The sequence below is a fragment of the Hordeum vulgare genome, chromosome 5H, assembly GCF_904849725.1.
Source record: "Hordeum vulgare subsp. vulgare chromosome 5H, MorexV3_pseudomolecules_assembly, whole genome shotgun sequence".
Taxonomy (NCBI): Eukaryota; Viridiplantae; Streptophyta; class Magnoliopsida; order Poales; family Poaceae; genus Hordeum; species Hordeum vulgare.
The window spans coordinates 520,400,354-520,413,584 of NC_058522.1; the positions used below are offsets into that span (position 1 = coordinate 520,400,354).

Consider the following 13,231-nt stretch of genomic DNA (forward strand, 5'->3'; position numbering starts at 1 on the left):
TTGAGTAAAAAATATTTACTCAACAACTCTCCTCATAGAAATGGGTGGCAAGAGATAAAACTGAGGTGTCAGACTTTTTCGATGTGAGCACTCGACAGATCATTTCTATGTGAGCTCTTGTCATAACTTTTTTTATTTTTATTTTTTTGCTTCGAAGAAACGAAAAGTGCGCAAATAAGAGGGAGAGAAGAAGAAGAGTACACCACCCCGAGGCAGAAAAGAAGAGGGGCTCACGACGCGCGACAGAAGAGGCGAGCGGCGGAGGGGAGGGGAGGGAAGGAATGCTCTCCACTCTCCAGCTTCCTGGTGGTCTCAGGCTATCGTCTTCGGCGCCCAGGTGAGTCCCAGGTTCCCAGCCCATCCCATGTCCAGAATCCCCAGTAGGCATTTCGGCGAGCGCCTCTGGGCTGCGCGTTCATCTCCGGTGCGATTTGGTCCAGTTCGAGACCCCCGAGCGAATGATTGACGGGCCTGCTCTTTGATTCGAGCCCCGCTCTCACCAGATTTTTTGGGGGAATTTCGTAACGTCCGAGCTCTGCGTCCCTCTGCTCGCTCGTCTTGCGGCCTGCGGTTCTGATTTGTGCGCGCGTTCGGTGGCTTGGAACTGCCATTGCGGGTACACGGTGTGTTCTTGTTGAATTTTCTCATGGAATCCGTGTGCCATCCAAGTCGCTGCACTGTCGCAAGATTTATAACGGAGTGCCGTAAAGAGGTTCTGTTGACAATCTCCGCCCCGCTCCCGTTCTTTCCTTCTCAAAGCCGGGTTTCTTTTTGGGGGCTGGCCGTGTCTTCATTCGCTGTAAAGGTTACAGTGAACTTTCAAGGTGCTTGCTGGCTGGGCCTTAACTCTTATCTCGGAGTTCTGCAACTTCTTACATTTTGGGTCGCCTAGCGCCTGCAATGCAGCCCCTGAAATCTTCGTGTTGGAATGTATCCCTCTTGGGAATTACTACTTGTGAGTTTTGCTCAGTTTTTAGCTGCATTCACAGGGTACAAATGCTGCTTACATCTTGCAGGACCATGCCTAAGTTTCTGAAACTCTGTTTCTCTCCCTTTCTGGGTTTGATACTAGTTTGCTGAACTGTTCTTCAATTTTGGCCTAGCGTGCAAAAAATCCTTGCGTGTACTGTATATTAGGTGGTGGAGTAGGATTACCTATCAGCATCTCTGCTAGTTTGCTGCCGTAGTCATGACTGGTATTGTATACTTTTATGGCAAACCATCAGCCAAGGAATGGCAGAATATTTTTGTTGCTTCCAACTGACCTTATCATACAACCTAGGTTCTTTACTGGACAGCCAGTAATCATTGGAAGCAACTTGCATGTGCGAACTCTTATTGTAGGATGCACTGCGCGAGATTCTAGCAATTGTTATGTAGTTTTTCTTGGTTCTATGCTGTGGGTCATCTTTCTTCTTTTACTTAAGTTTCAAGCAGAAGCAGCTTTGCTTATTTAGCACCGTAACATTGCAATATTCTGAATGCAGGTCTTAGGCTCTCTGATTGGAAGAAAGGAAAGGCTGGGTTACCATGGGCATTTCGGCCAAGTGGATTAAATCACTGGTTCGCATAAGAAAGCAGGAAAAGGGGCGGGGTTCAGAAAATCAAGAAAAGGCAGAAAATGCCGAGAGCAGCGAAGCCGTAAGTCATGGTATCCGCCTTGGGTCTATAGCGCGTAATCATAATGAATGGCTGAACTATGTGGTGTGGACCTATGATTAGTTTGTTTGTCTTTTGTTTTTGTTTTCTTCTTTTATGAGCACAGCTTGATGGGTGCGCATGCTTTTGGTTTTTGTCTTTCTATGGGGGATTTGGGAACATGACAAATCTTAACGAATGAGCAAAACTGCAGAAGTGGATGGTGTACCAAATTTGGTTTGTCAGATGCCACACAAGTGCTGTTGTTGGCATGTCTTTGTCATGGGCTTGATGCTCAACAGCTCTGCTCCACTGTCAGTAGTTCCAAAATCAGAGTTACTCTGTGGATGCCAGTGTTGTATCAACACTATAAATACCATGCAGATGAGTAGGGCTGTTAAAAAACACTATAAATTTGGTACCCCCCCCGGTCCATATCAATTGTCGCTGAATTAGTACTAAGTTTTAAATTTGTTAACTTGTCTGTAACAGATAGCTGGTTGATTTGTGCATCACTAGATGATTGCATTGTCCTTTATTCTTTCAAGTAATGTCTTCTTGAAACATATTGTTTATTTTAGTTCTGAAGGCGTCAGTTTGTAAATTTGACCAAACTAAACTTCCAGACACTTCAGGAGTTTGCTATTTCATTTACATATAGCTTCTGTAAGAGTTCTGATACACTATTTCATTTTATGTCCACTTAAATCAACCTTAAGTATGACTGTAATATGTATTCTAGTCTATCATGTACCTTGTACTAGTATTACTTTGCAAGCATGAATTCCTAATTAGTAGTGTACACTATTAAGGTTTGTTTTTTAGAATCTTCCCACTTGACTTACAAGTGTTACTGCTCTACTTTTCGATCATGATGGTTTTGATAAATATTGCAGAGCTCTTCTGCTCGACAGCTACACAAACGAAAGCATTCTCTGGATCTTGCAGTAGAAGAACTTGCAGTACCTAACGAAACATCGACGGATGGCACCAACACACAGTTAGGTTCAAATTCCGTTTCATCAGAAAGTGCATCACGTGATGCACATGTTTCTCTGACCGAAGAACTTCTTACAGAAGGGGATTTGGCTGCAACAGTTATTCAGTCTGCATTTCGGGCATTCTTGGTACGCTATATCTTTGAGCACCGTGTGTTACACAATGCATAGCATCATGTACTCTCTTTGCCACGTCGAGAAAGCAACATTACCACTCTCATATAGTGAATGTGCCCACATTCGTGTTTAACTAAACCCGGAGATTGTCAGCCCATACAAAGGGAAATAGAGATTTGTTCTTCAATGATCAGGAAACGACCAAGTGAAAACAAATCTTATCCCTGAATTAAAATTATAAGTTGTCTAGATATGTAATTATTTCTTATTCATCTAATATTTTAGTTCATGGTTTCAAGCATCTATTTATAGTTTGCTGGTTCTGACATGTTGATCTCTTGTTGCTTCTGTACATAATAGGCTAGACGGGCTTTGCGAGCACTGAAAGGTATAGTTCTACTCCAGGCCCTTGTGAGGGGCCATATTGTGAGAAAGCAGACAGCAGAAACACTTCAGTGTATGCACGAGCTGGTAAGGGCCGAAGCTCGTGTCAGAGCAAGGCAAGCCGGTGTTGCATTAGAAAACCAAGTGGCACGGAAAAAGGTCCCTGAGCAAGATGATTGTGAGAACCATGTTCGAGAAATTGAGGTAGGCAACCCAATCCCTCAGAAATAAATATGCTGCTGTATGTCCCTAAATCCCGATCTATCATTCAGTTACACAAACTACACTTTAACACATGCATGTGCAAGTCATGGAAGGAGACAAACTGGATATTAGAGTTTATTTTTATAAATTCAGTGTGTTAATTACAAGCGGTATGCTGAAGGATGGAAGTATACATGCCGTCACATACTCGCACTAAACACGGTTCATCGGCTGACATGGATTAGGGACAAGAAAAAATATTTTCAAGGGTTGACTTGCTCCTAACTACCAATCATATAATTATTGTGCATCTGTCCTAGCTGTATATCCTGAATGAACGATATTTTTCTTCAACCCTTTGATATTCTGCCAATTATTGCAGCAATAATATATACATTACCATTATACCTGTTGATCATTAACAATTTTTTTGGTGACCATTTTTTTCCTTTCTGAAATGCAAAAATAGAGCAAGTCATACATGGGTGGCATAATTTTGTTTATCGATTAGATGCTATTTAAGGAATAACTTTGTTTACTTCTGCAACAACAAATGCAGGAAGGGTGGTGTGGCGGTATTGGTTCTGTGGCCGAAATGCAAGCTAAAGTACTGAAAAGGCAGGAAGCTGCTGCAAAACGCGAGAGAGCGATGGCATATGCGTTGACCCATCAGGTAATTTTGGAGGGTACCATACCAGAACACATTAACTAATTGAAACTTGTTAAGTGAGGTTAACTTGATGATCTAGAATCGAACTGTTTGTTGAATGTACACTTGTTCATGATCCATTAATCAGGTCACTCAATTAGCAGATATGTTTCATGCTTGCTCTCCTCTTGAATTATTTAACACTCTAGCGAAAAAGACATCAACTTTCATAGTAAATCAATGTTTTGGAAAACTATGATCCGACTAAACCCACTCTTGTGGGAATTTCCGAAACAGTAATTCCATATATCTAATGTGCTTATATTTTTCACTGTTTTTTTTTCACCGGGTGCTGCATATGTTTATGAACATAAATGACTGGTATGGTTAAAGGCAACCTCTTGGAAGACTAGAAATTTAGATAGTAAACTAGAAAATAGGAAAGATCATGTATCCTCGCTCAGTAGTCGAGAGAAAGGAGAAAGTATTGGACGTGAAGTTTTTTGCACCCGAGCTCATTTGAGCTCGGGTGAACGGTAAATTTGAAAAAATATTTTAAAAATGTCCAAACAATTTGAATTTTTTAATGACAAACTTTGACAAATGTTCTAAAGATTGCAAAGTTTCATCATGAAATCACATTTGTGGAAGTCGTGGCATTTTTTTTATACTCTGAAAATGTATTTTTGAAAGCATATTGAAGCACTAATTTTACTTGCCACGACTTCCACAAATGTGATTTCGTGCTGAAATTTTGCAAGCTCTTAAAACATTTGTTAAAATTTGCCGTAAAAAAATTCAGATCTTTTTAATTTTTTTTTATGGTTTTTGAGTTACTGTTCATCCCGAGCTCGTTTGAGCTCAGGTGTAGAAGGGCACTTTCAGAAAGTATTGCTCTTCTTATTCTGGAGTATTTTTTAGGGGATGTTCAGTAGCTGGTTTTACATAGGTAGCATTTAATAACGATCTTAACATGTAGATGATGATTAATGCTCATGCTGACAATTCTGTAATAATTTTTCACATCTATTAACCTCTCCAAAGTCATTAACTTATGTTATTCTCTTGATCAGCGGCAAGCTGGTTTAAGGCAGCAGAAACCTACAAATCTGCAAGGATCCGAACTTGACGACGACCACTGGGGATCAAACTGGGTAGAGAGATGGGTGGCTGCACGTCCATGGGAGAACAGGTTACTTGACAACAATGCCAAAGAAAGCATGCCAATGTGTGATGACAATCAGGATGAGGAAATAAAACCTCAGGTCACACCAAAGGGTAAGGCGCCAACTTCAAGCACAGTCACTCCTCCTAATGGCCTGAACAAGAAGAAAGGTGCAAACCATAGGAAGTCATATTCGGATGTAAATTTCACTTCATTTGGGCGATCGTCAAGTGTACTGCCTTCCACCTCTCTAGGAACATCCAAACAAAAGCAGAAATCGGATGATGAGGCTTTTGAGGAAGTCAGCTCCCAGCCCATAGATATAGCTTCCTTGGCTGTGCTCAATCAGAAAGAAAGGCGCGGGCAGCTGAATACATCGGCCAAGAAGCGTCTGTCCCTGCCAAATAACGGTAAAATATATAAATAATCACCACCCATCCAGCATTTTAATCGTTTTCTTAGCATACATGCCTGAATCCCAAGGATTTCTCATGTTAGTTGTTTCTAAACTCTCACTTTCTATATACATATCTCTTCTTTCTGCCATGCATTTCCATGAACCAGCAGTATATAATCCAGCCAGTTTTGATGTTTCTAACAGTCGGCGGTGGAGCATCAAAGGAGACAACCAACAGAAATCCGACGAAACGATCTATCAGTGCCAAGTCCGACCCGAAACCACGGGCGAATGCGCCTAACCAAGCCCGGAAGCAAGTTGAGTTGCAGGCCTAATTGCACATACCACCGTTTCCAATCTGACTTGGGCAGATGAGTTCAGTTCCGTTCCGTTCCTGGTGTGTCGTTTCTCCAGTTGTGCAGGCCTTATCTCCGTGCATAGTAATTTTTTTCGGTAAAAAGATTGCGCATCTAAATTGACAGGCGTGTTTCGACATTCCCATTGTGCATGGTTGCCGGTTGCCATTGGTGTTGTTGTGTTGTCCATTCTTGGTTTTGCTTATGTTTTGCCATCTTTGTATGCTGTTCTAACTGGAGGCTGAAACAAGTGATTGTGCTGTTGTGAAGTCTTAATTTTTCGTTTCTGATGACAAAACATGTACGCTCCTTTGTTTCATTTCTCATTTCGTTTGCTTATTTTTCATTTCTGGGTGTTTGGGCAATCTGTGCTGTATGAGCAGTAGAGATCATACATTCATACATGTATGTTGGTTGTACACACAAGCTTCTGCTGCAGTGCTGCCTTGTAGGAGTACTAGTATGATTGAGCTCTCCTTTTTTTATCCGTGGAGGTTCCATGTGGATCCTGCTTTTGCAAAGCACCGGCCTCTGCTTGTACTGTTGCATCGTTGGGGGTTAGGGCAGTACAATCATGCAGGTCAAAAGCTGCAACTTTTCCTGGATTTGTGTATGATTGAAACACGAGGCTCAACCTGCGCTTCCTTTGTTCGCCTCCGTTTCACGTGGCTGCTCAGCAGTTTACTGCGATAAGAGCAACTTCAATGGGACGATCCATTTCGTTCGCCGTCGTCTGTTTGGGTCGATGCGGACACAAAAGGCGGCCCAACGCGCCGACCCAAACGAACACACGTCCGGTTTTCGTCCGCGGACGACCCATTCCCGGTTCATTTTTGAGCCGGATTTGCGTCAACGCGGCCACGCGACACAGGCGTGCACGCTCGCCTTCTCTTCCCCCGGGCTAGCTGGTCGGTGGCACATTGGCCTTCCCCCATCCAACCCTCGTCCGCCTCCTTCGTCGTCGCCGCCGCTGCCCATTTTTCCGGCGACTCTGCCAGCTGTCGGCGCCTCCACATCCGCCCAGCAACGCCGTGCACTCCCACGTCGCCCGCCGCCGCCATCTTGCTGCCGGGGAGCCGACTGCTTCCCACTCCCGCACCCCCACCACACTGCCCACCCCGACCAAGAAGCCGCCTCGCCGCCCGGTCAGATCCTCACCGGCACGCTCGTCGGACACCGGCCGACTCGTCGGACGCCGGCAGGGCAGCTAGCTGGTCCGTGCGCGACTCCCTTCGTCGACCGTCTCCTTCATCGACGCCCGCAAGTAGTTCGACAGTTTGCCAAGGTACAAAATGGACTCTGCCGACGAGTTCTTTTTTCACAATTTCCTTTGCGACTCCGACGATTCGTCGTTCGATGACGAGGAGGAGGTATTGGCTGCCGTGTTGATCCATCACCACCTCAACAGCCAGTGGCCGTTGTTCCATGGCTCCATTCCGGGCCACCTTCTGACGTTGAATCGCAACCAAGAGAGCGGGCATTTCCTTCTTTGGAAGGACTACTTTGATATAACAAACCCGTTGTTCAAACATCAAAAATTCCGTCGCCGTTTCCGTATATGTAGGCATCTTTTCAACCGTATTAGAGAGGGGGTGGTCGGCTATGATGACTATTTGGAGTACAAAGAGGATGTCGTTGGCAAGATAGGTTTTTTCCTCTTATCAGAAATGCATTGCCGCCATCCGAATGCTTGCATACATAGTGCCCGGTGATCTCATTGACGAGTATGTCCGTATGAGCGAGTCTACTTGCCTAGAGTCCCTGTATAAGTTCTGCAAGGCTGTTATTGATGTGTTTGGCCCTGAGTACTTGAGAGAGCTGACTGCTGAAGATACAACCCGTTTGTTGGCGATGAATGCCAGCAGGGGCTTCCCAGGGATGCTTGGTAGCATAGACTGCATGCACTGGGAGTGGAAGAAGTGCCTTTCTGCTTGGCAAGGGCAGTATAAGGGCCATGTCAAGGCTTGCACTGTCATACTAGAGGCCGTGGCGTCTGAAGATCTCTGGATCTGGCACTCTTTCTTTGGCATGGCCGGATCACACAATGCTATTAACGTGCTTCAGCGCTCACCGGTGTTTGCTAGGCCTGCCGAAGGCAACAACCCACCGGTGAACTTTACCGTCAACGACCACAACTAGGACAAAGGATACTACCTGGGTGACGGTATCTATCCTAAATGGACCACTATTGTCAAGACAATACCCAACCTTGTCGGAGAAAAGAGGAAAATATTTGCCCAAGAGCAAGAGGGTGCTAGGAAGGATGTCGAGTGTGCCTTTGGTGTTTTGCAATCTCGATGGGGCGTCGTTCGGTATCCTGCTAATACCTGGAGCATGCAGAAAGTGTGGGAGGTGATGACTGCTTGTGTGATCATGCATAATATGATCATAGAAGACGAGCGCCCAGAATGTCTGTACGATCAAGGGTTTCAGTTTCAGGGTGAGAATGTTGTGCCTGAGCATGGAGGAACGGCAACGTTTGAACAGTTCACCCAATTTCATCAAGACATGCGTGATTAGAAAACTCACGTGCAACTCCAAAATGATTTGGTTGAGGATATGTGGGCTCATGTTGGCAACCAATAGATTTATCTTATTTTATTTGTTTGCAAAACTATGTGAGAACTATGTGAGATATTTTTATTTTTATTCGGCTTGTAATAACTATGCTATTTTATTCGGTCCAAATTATGTTATTTGATTCAAACTATGAAAATCATGCAAAATAGGGCGGCCAGCCGGCCACGCCGGCACATATGGGTCGGCGCGTTGGGCGCGCTGCCGACCCATATCTAAAACAGGGCGGACGCCGGGCGGGCGGCCGACCCAAACGGACGAAATCGCTGCCCTTTGGGTCGGCCCGTTGGAGTTGCTCTAAGAGCCGGACCTCTCAAACGACTAGACAGGCCGTCCGGTCATTGATCGGTCACGAAAATTCGATCTAAACAAATCCCTCAAACTGGTCTTAAATGACCGAGCTGACCGACACCCCTCATTTCCAGCCTAAAAATGGAACGAATATGGGGAACCTGGGCACACCCGTCTGGCCTGCTTTGGCCCGCATCTACCCTACATATATTCGCTCCCATCCGCTCGTCGAACCAAACCCTAGCCAGTTCACTCCACTCCTCCACTTCCATCTGCCAACGAAGCTCATCTCCAGCATGGCGGACATCGGATCTAAGTCCTTCACCTCTAGATCCGCCGACCACGAGGTCGTCCCACGCGACCCCGAGAAAGAGATGATCGGACTGACACTGTGAGTGGCGCAACCATCCGCCATACATGCGCACGGCGAAGCTGCTTAGTATTAAGTTTACATTGCATGTAATAGTATGGATTTGAGGTTTCTAATTTGAGTTATCCAGATGTAGAATGCATTATTTGTTATAAAAAGGATTGGGCCACCTTGCTACACACTTGATACTATTGTTACTTGTCACAAATTATCTTGCTACAAAACTATCTATCACAGTTACTTACAACACTTGCATAGAATATCTTGCTACAACCGCTTATAATTTCCTTCTTTTCCTTGTTGGGTTCGACAATCTTACTTATCGAAAAGACTACGATTGATCCTACATACTTGTGGTTCATCAGCAATGTACTTCTATGGAGTACCATTAACCTTTTCCTCCTTCACACACTCACTCTGTCCCTCCCTTTCCTCAACCCCATAAAATCCACTCCATCATAACCTGACAATGGATCACCTGAATTGCAATCCCTTCCTCCTCCATGTTGGAAATATGCCCTAGAGGCAATAATGAAGTGGTTATTATTATATTTCCTAGTTTATGATAATTCTCTATTATTCATGCTATAATTGTATTAACCGGAAACCGTAATACATGTGTGAATATATAGATCACAATGTGTCCCTAGTGAGCCTCTAGTTGGCTAGCTCGTTGATCAATAGATGATCATGGTTTCCTGATCATGGACATCAGATGTCATTGATAACGGGATCACATCATTGGGGAATGATGTGATGGACAAGACCCAATCCTAAGCATAGCACTAGATCATATTGTTCGTCAGCTAAAGCTTTTCTAATGTCAAGTATCATTTCCTTAGACCATGAGATTGTGCAACTCCCGAATACCGTAGAAGTGCTTTGGGTGTACCAAACATCACAACATAACTGGGTGATTATAAAGGTGCACTACGGGTATCTCCGAAAGTATCTGTTGGGTTGTACGAATTGAGACTGGGATTTGTCACTCCGTGTGACGGAGAGGTATATCTGGGCCCACTCGGTAATACATCATCATAATGATCTGAGTGTGACTAAGGACTTAGCCACGGGATGATGTGTTATGCAACGAGTAAAGAGACTTGCCGGTAACGAGATTGAACAAGGTATAGGGATACCGATGATCGAATCTTGGGCAAGTATCATACCGATAGACAAAGGGAATTGCATATGGGATTGATCGAATCCCCGGCATCGTGGTTCATCTGATGAGATCATCGAGGAACATGCGGGAACCAACATGGATATCCATACCCCGCTATTGGTTATTGACCGGAGAGGTGTCTCGGTCATGTCTGCATGGTTCCCGAACCCGTAGGGTCTACACACTTAAGGTTCGACGACGCTAGGGTTATAGGGGAATAGTGTACGTGGTTACCGAAGGTTGTTCGGAGTCCCAGATGAGATCCCTATAGTCACGAGGAGTTCCGGAATGGTCTGGAGGTAAAGCTTTATGTATAGGAAGTGAGGATTTGGTCACCGAAATTGTTTTGGGCGACACCGGTAATGTACCGGGACCACCGGAAGGGTTCCGGGGTCCATCGGGAAGGGCCGCCAGACCCGAAGGGGTATATGGGCCTAAAGGTGGATGGGAACCTGTCACGCCCAAGATGCGACCCTATCCTCAATTTGGCACGAAGGCCTCGTCAGGGATAGAAGCGCATCTCGTCGTGTCGCAAGAATGGATATCGTTACAAGTACATGTACTGAAAAGAAGAGATATATAAATAGAGTTGGCTTACACTCGCCACAAGCTACATCAGAGTCACAACAGTACAATACATAATCATCATGAAGAAGAGCAGGGTCCGACTACGGACGAAAACAAATGAGAAAAGAAGAACGACGTCCATCCTTGCTATCCCAGGCTGCCGGTCTGGAACCCATCCTAGATCGAAGAAGAAGAAGAAGAAGAAGAAGAAGAAGAAGCAACTCCAAGTGAACAATCAACACGCTCGCGTCAAGTAACCTTTACCTGTACCTGCAATTGGTGTTGTAGTAATCTTTGAGCCACAGGGGACTCAACAATCTCATTTCCAAAGGTATCAAGACTAGCAAAGCTTAATGGGTGAGGTATGGTTAAGTGGTGAGGTTGCAGCAACGACTAAGCATATATTTGGTGGCTAGACTTACGAGTATAAGAAATAAGAGGGGAAAGATCTACGCATAGCGGACGTGAACTACTGATGATCAAATGAATGATCCTGAACACCTACCTACGTCAGACATAACCCCACCGTGTCCTCGATCGGAGTAAGAACTCACAAAAGAGACAGTCACGGTTACGCACACAGTTGGCATATTTTAATTAAGTTAACTTCAAGTTATCTAGAACCAGTGTTAAACAAACTTTCCACGTTGCCACATAACCGCGTGCACGGCTTTCCGAAAGATTTAACCCTGCAGGGGTGCTCCAACTAGTCCATCACAAATTACCACAAGCCGCATAGAAATCCTCGATCACGAAGCTCGCGATCTCGTCAGATTCCCTAGTGGAAAGCCTCAACTCTCAGATTACCCAAAGCATCACCGGAATCTCGATGCACAAGATATCTCGTCAAAGGTAAAACTAATCCAGCAAGGCCGCCCGACGTGTCGACGATCCCGATCCGCCGCAGTGCCCGAACCTCCTGCCCGCGTCGGCCGCCGCCTCCTGCAAGCCCTGGTGCCCCGCGCCGACCTGCCCCGCCGCCAGCACCTTCCCGACGAGTTCGCCGTGCCTCCTGGCGTCTCCAGCCGCCGGCAGCAGCCACTGCCCCGTCATGTGCCGCCGGCCAGGGACGCTCGAAGCCACGCCATGCCTCCCTGCTTCCGCACCCCCCGCTCTCCGGCTAGGATCCGGCCGGAACAGGGACCCCGCCGACCTGCCTCGCCCGGATCGGGACTCTCCGGCTCATTCCTGCGCCGCCCCTGCTCCATGCGTCATGGCCGGAGCCTCGAGGTGCGCCGCCATCGCCTGGGGCTTCGTCCCGTCGGGAGGCCAACGCTCGATCCCCCTGGCTCCTATCGGGATCGTCGACACGCCGGACGGCCTTGCTAGATTAGTTTTACCTTTGACGAGATATCTTGTGCATCGGGATTCCGGTGATGCTTTGGGTAATCTCAGAGTTGAGGTTTTCCACTAGGGAATCCGACGAGATCGCGAGCTTCGTGATCGAGGATTTCTATGCGGCTTGTGGTAATTTGTGATGGACTAGTTGGAGCACCCCTGCAGGGTTAAATCTTTCGGAAAGCCGTGCCCGCGGTTATGTGGCAACGTGGAAACTTTGTTTAACACTGGTTCTAGATAACTTGAAGTTAACTTAATTAAAATATGCCAACTGTGTGCGTAACCGTGACTGTCTCTTTCGTGAGTTCTTACTCCGATCGAGGACACGATGGGGTTATGTCTGACGTAGGTAGGTGTTCAGGATCATTCATTTGATCATCAGTAGTTCACGTCCGCTATGCGTAGATCTTTCCCCTCTTATTTCTTGTACTCGTAAGTCTAGCCACCAAATATATGCTTAGTCGCTGCTGCAACCTCACCATTTAACCATACCTCACCCATTAAGCTTTGCTAGTCTTGATACCTTTGGAAATGAGATTGCTGAGTCCCCTGTGGCTCACAGATTACTACAACACCAGTTGCAGGTACAGGTAAAGGTTACTTGACGCGAGCGCGTTGATTGTTCACTTGGAGTTGCTTCTTCTTCTTCTTCTTCTTCTTCTTCTTCTTCTTCTTCTTCTTCTTCTTCTTCTTCTTCTTCTTCTTCTTCTTCTTCTTCTTCTTCTTTGATCTAGGATGGGTTCCAGACCGACAGCCTGGGATAGCAAGGATGGACGTCGTTCTTCTTTTCTCGTTTGTTTTCGTCCGTAGTCAGACCCTGCTCTTATTCATGATGATTATGTATTGTACTGTTGTGACTTTGTTGTAGCTTGTGGCGAGTGTAAGCCAACTCTATTTATATATCTCTTATTTTTAGTACATGTACTTGTAACGATATCCATTCTTGTGACACGACGAGATGCGCTTCTATCCCTGACGAGGCCTTCGTGCCAAATTGAGGATAGGGTCGCATCTT

General features: G+C 45.7%; 1 protein-coding gene across 3 annotated transcripts; it reads left to right on the plus strand.

Moving 5' to 3' along the window:
- Positions 1-201: 201 nt before the first annotated feature.
- On the plus strand, positions 202-6,206 carry LOC123452094 (protein IQ-DOMAIN 5-like). 3 transcript variants are annotated; one of them, XM_045128677.1, is made up of 8 exons: positions 202-337; positions 1,488-1,641; positions 2,535-2,765; positions 3,114-3,341; positions 3,901-4,014; positions 5,064-5,325; positions 5,410-5,565; positions 5,757-6,206. In XM_045128677.1, exons 2-8 carry the CDS (start codon positions 1,531-1,533, stop codon positions 5,885-5,887), a joined length of 1,233 nt encoding a protein of 410 aa, XP_044984612.1. In that variant the 5' UTR covers positions 202-337; positions 1,488-1,530; the 3' UTR covers positions 5,888-6,206. The 3 variants fall into 3 exon arrangements, with proteins under 3 accessions (XP_044984612.1, XP_044984613.1, XP_044984611.1); XM_045128678.1 differs by having other exon boundaries at positions 5,064-5,268; XM_045128676.1 differs by having other exon boundaries at positions 5,064-5,565.
- Positions 6,207-13,231: the final 7,025 nt, after the last annotated feature.

Excerpts from the sequence above, each read along its gene's own strand:
- LOC123452094 (XM_045128676.1), top strand. The coding sequence starts at position 1,531 with ATGGGCATTTCGGCCAAGTGGATTAAATCACTGGTTCGCATAAGAAAG. Across the intron at positions 3,342-3,900 it reads ACCATGTTCGAGAAATTGAG|GAAGGGTGGTGTGGCGGTAT; the intron begins GTAGGCAACCCA and ends CAACAAATGCAG. Across the intron at positions 5,566-5,756 it reads TCTGTCCCTGCCAAATAACG|TCGGCGGTGGAGCATCAAAG; the intron begins GTAAAATATATA and ends TGTTTCTAACAG.